This window comes from Pinus tabuliformis, chromosome 2_2 (genome assembly GCF_031772625.1).
Source record: "Pinus tabuliformis cultivar Carrire ecotype Pingquan chromosome 2_2, CPIR1, whole genome shotgun sequence".
NCBI lineage: Eukaryota > Viridiplantae > Streptophyta > Pinopsida > Pinales > Pinaceae > Pinus > Pinus tabuliformis.
The window spans coordinates 521829736-521833171 of NC_142300.1; the positions used below are offsets into that span (position 1 = coordinate 521829736).

Sequence of the window (3436 nt, forward strand, 5' to 3'; positions counted from 1 at the left end):
ACGAAGTCAATTATCATTAACTAATATCATCTAATATAATTAACTCTTTATTATTTAATTGAATTTAAAAAAAATCAAAATCATCATTTAGTTATTTATCACCTAATTAAATTTTAAATAATTTATCGTCATTTAATTATTTTTGAAAATTTAAAAAAATTGATATCACGTTCACTTTCTGTCAATCCGTCCGGTCCATCTGTAGAACTCACGAGAAACAACTCCTCGTTTCTCGTGAGATTAACCTAATGCCAGAGACATTTTCCTCGATGCCTTCATCAATGGCTTATAGCGAGGCATTGGCCCATATAAAGCCTCTGGTGCTCTCAAATGTTTTTCCTATTCCTTGTAATGTTGCATTCGTGTATCTGTGAGTTGTATCAATGGCTACACGCAGGCTGCTGAGTAAGCCCTTTCAAGAGCAACAATGGCTCCACATTGTTCGGAATGCGCTTTACGGCAGCTGCCCGGCTCAATGTGCAGAGCCCGTTAAGGTCCAGAGGTTCGATCCGTGGTCTCTTCCGAGGCGGGGAGTGGTTGTGCCCGCACAGTCTCATGCCTCTACCCCGGTAATCCATGGCGATCGGTGGAGGCAGGATTTGCAGAATTTGAATAAAGCTGCCAGAGAGCGCCCGCTTCTGGAGGTCACGCGACCCTCGGAAAGCTCGATATCGCCAGAGGAAAGGAGAAGGCTGCTGAGGTTCCTGCAGATCGATTCACTCAGAAAATCACTACGGCAGATCCCCCATGCCTGCATTTCCCGCAAAGAGTTATTACAGATTTGTGTGGACTCCGCGGGACAGGAGGGTGCCAAAGAAATTGCCAAATCGCTTGATGAATCGGGGGAGATTCTTATAATCGGCGATCGCGTCTACCTTCGGCCCGAGCAGGTATGGGATTTGATCTTTGAACCTCTGAAGTTTCTGGTTTTTCAAGATTTTTTGATTTTGTTAGGGTTTCTAAGTGTTTTTCTTTTGTTCTTGTTCTTGTTCTAAGATTTGCTTTCTTTTCCTTTTGTAGGTAGCAAGGGCTGTTGAGGCCGTCGTGCCTCTGATAGACGATCGTCGCAGGGAAGAGCTACAAGAGATGGAAAAGCAAAAGGCCGAAATAGACCTGAAGGCCAAGAAATTAGTTCACAGAGAGCTGCAGTGCGGGTTTGGGTTTCTGAGCCTCCAGACTGCCGCTTTAATGCGGTTCACCTTCTGGGATCTGTCGTGGGATGTGATGGAACCCATATGCTTCTACCTGACCTCGATCTATTTCTTAGCAGGCTATGCGTTTTTCCTCAGGACTTCGACCGATCCCACCTTCGAGGGCTTCTTCCAAGCTCGCTTCAAGACCAAGCAGAAGCGACTGATGAAGCAGAGGAATTTCGACATGGAACGATATAGAGAGCTTCGCACGATAGCCGGGCCCCGTTTGAGGCAGTCCGCATGTGGCGGCCTCTTAGATGCTATTTAGGCCGATGCCATTCAATTCTTAGCTGTCATTATTACAGAGTCCAAATTTTCATGCCTGTGTGCAAGTAGCGGGCATTGAACCGATAACATACTGCATGTTTTTCCTGGCCCCATTTCCCTTTTTTTTTTTTTTTTGATTTTTGGTTTATGGGGTTTATTATGGTCTTAAGGTTCTTGACATTCACTAACCCGTCTAAGATTCTCGACATTTACTAACCGAATGCTGCTATAGTTTTCCTGGGGAAGCCGTTAAGAAGTTCTCTGTCAGCGACAGGGTAAGCGACCCAAGAAATGACTCACTAACATACTTGTGCCATATCCTGTGATCCTACAACAACTAATCTGAAAATCTGCTGTTCTATATCTACTGAATTGACTGCTCTGCACCAGTCTTCATTTAGAATTGATACTATATCCCCAGTCTTCTAATTTGACGAGTTACATTGCCAGATCTCCTAACGTTCTAATTTGATCAGTCATAGTCTGATTATTGAGATGCTACAATTATATGGGAATTACTCTGTTGCAATGCAAAGTAGCACTTCTAACATTTTACTTGAACCAACATACATAATATATTGCCGCACCATGCAGGACTGACCACCTAACCCAACTATACGCTCTTAATATGAGTCAAGGCTGTGTCTCAATTTGGAAGATGCAATATATTTATTCTGAAGGTCTAGGGCTGTGAAGGCATCCAGTTTTTTGATAAATTCAGGCTTAATAATACTTTGTTTTCCTAGTTGGTCATTCTTAGCCATCTTTTAACACCCAAGCCACGGATTTGGAAACTAATGCTTTTCAAAACATTCTAGTCACTTTGGGTAACCATTTTTTCTACCTTCTCCACTCTATCCCATTAAATATTCTTTGAAAATCGTGAATACATTTCTGGCTAATGCTCTTCTTTAAAGTATTCTAGCAAATTTGCTTTACCATTTTTTTCCATCTTCACTCTTTTTCCAATTATCCCAATGAACATTCTATGAAACTCCTCTTCATTAGCTCTAATGTATACCAAGTTGTCAACAAAGATCATGTTTGGGTGATTTTTTGGTTCTTTTCGAGGTAGATTTTTTGGCCGATCTCACCCAGAATCACATTGTTGGATTTTTGATGAAGAGACCAACAAATTTCCTTGTTAAACTAGGAAATGCTTCAAAAACTTTATACCATATGCATATGGTGCCATATGAAATGAGTGAGGTTTATGTGTAGTTATGTCTACAACCTTCATGTTCGTAAGGAGATCCAAAGGGATAGAAACCATCCCATTACACTTCTTTGGGCCCTCCTATTATTGCCGCCTTGATGTACATATTGGTAATTAAAACACAAAACTTTGCTCCTAAAATTTTATACCATCATGATGCCATATGGGATGAGGAGTGAAGTGTATGCTTAGCCACGTCTCCAACCCTCCTATTCCTAAGATCGAAGCGATAGATCCACCTTATTAGACTTCTTGGAACCCACCTCTTATTGCCACTTCGATGAGATGTATGAGATGTTGGTAATCAAATGCAAATCTTTGCTCCCAAAACTTTCACCATCTACAAATGACATCCATATGGGATGAGGAATAAGGTGTATGCAAAGCAAAACATGTTGGTGGTCAAAATGCAAAACTTTGCTCCCAAAACTTTGCACCATTTGGAGATGATGCCATATGGGATGAGAATCAAGGTGTATGTTGAGCCACATCTCTAACCTTCATGTTCCTAAGGAGATTGAAGGGATGAAAGAACCCCCCTTTTATTGCCACTTACAATATACACATTGGCAATCAAAATGTAGAACTTTGCTCCCAAAACTTTGCACTATCTACATATGATGCCATAGGGAGTGAGGTGCATCTCCAACCTTTATGTTCCTAAGGAGATTGAAGGGATAGAAGAACCCTCTTATTGCCACCTTGATGTACATCTTGGCAATCAAAATGCAAGACTTTGCTCTCAAGACAACATTATCTA

General features: G+C 41.3%; 1 protein-coding gene across 1 annotated transcript; it reads left to right on the forward strand.

Annotated features, from left to right (window-relative positions):
* Nucleotides 1-215: 215 nt before the first annotated feature.
* Nucleotides 216-1563, forward strand: LOC149193642 (calcium uniporter protein 5, mitochondrial-like). Its single transcript, XM_089404856.1, has 2 exons — nt 216-890; nt 1021-1563. The coding sequence occupies exons 1-2, from the start codon at nt 384-386 to the stop codon at nt 1459-1461; spliced, it is 948 nt and encodes a 315-aa protein (XP_089260982.1). The 5' UTR covers nt 216-383; the 3' UTR covers nt 1462-1563.
* The last annotated feature ends 1873 nt before the right edge of the window (nt 1564-3436 follow it).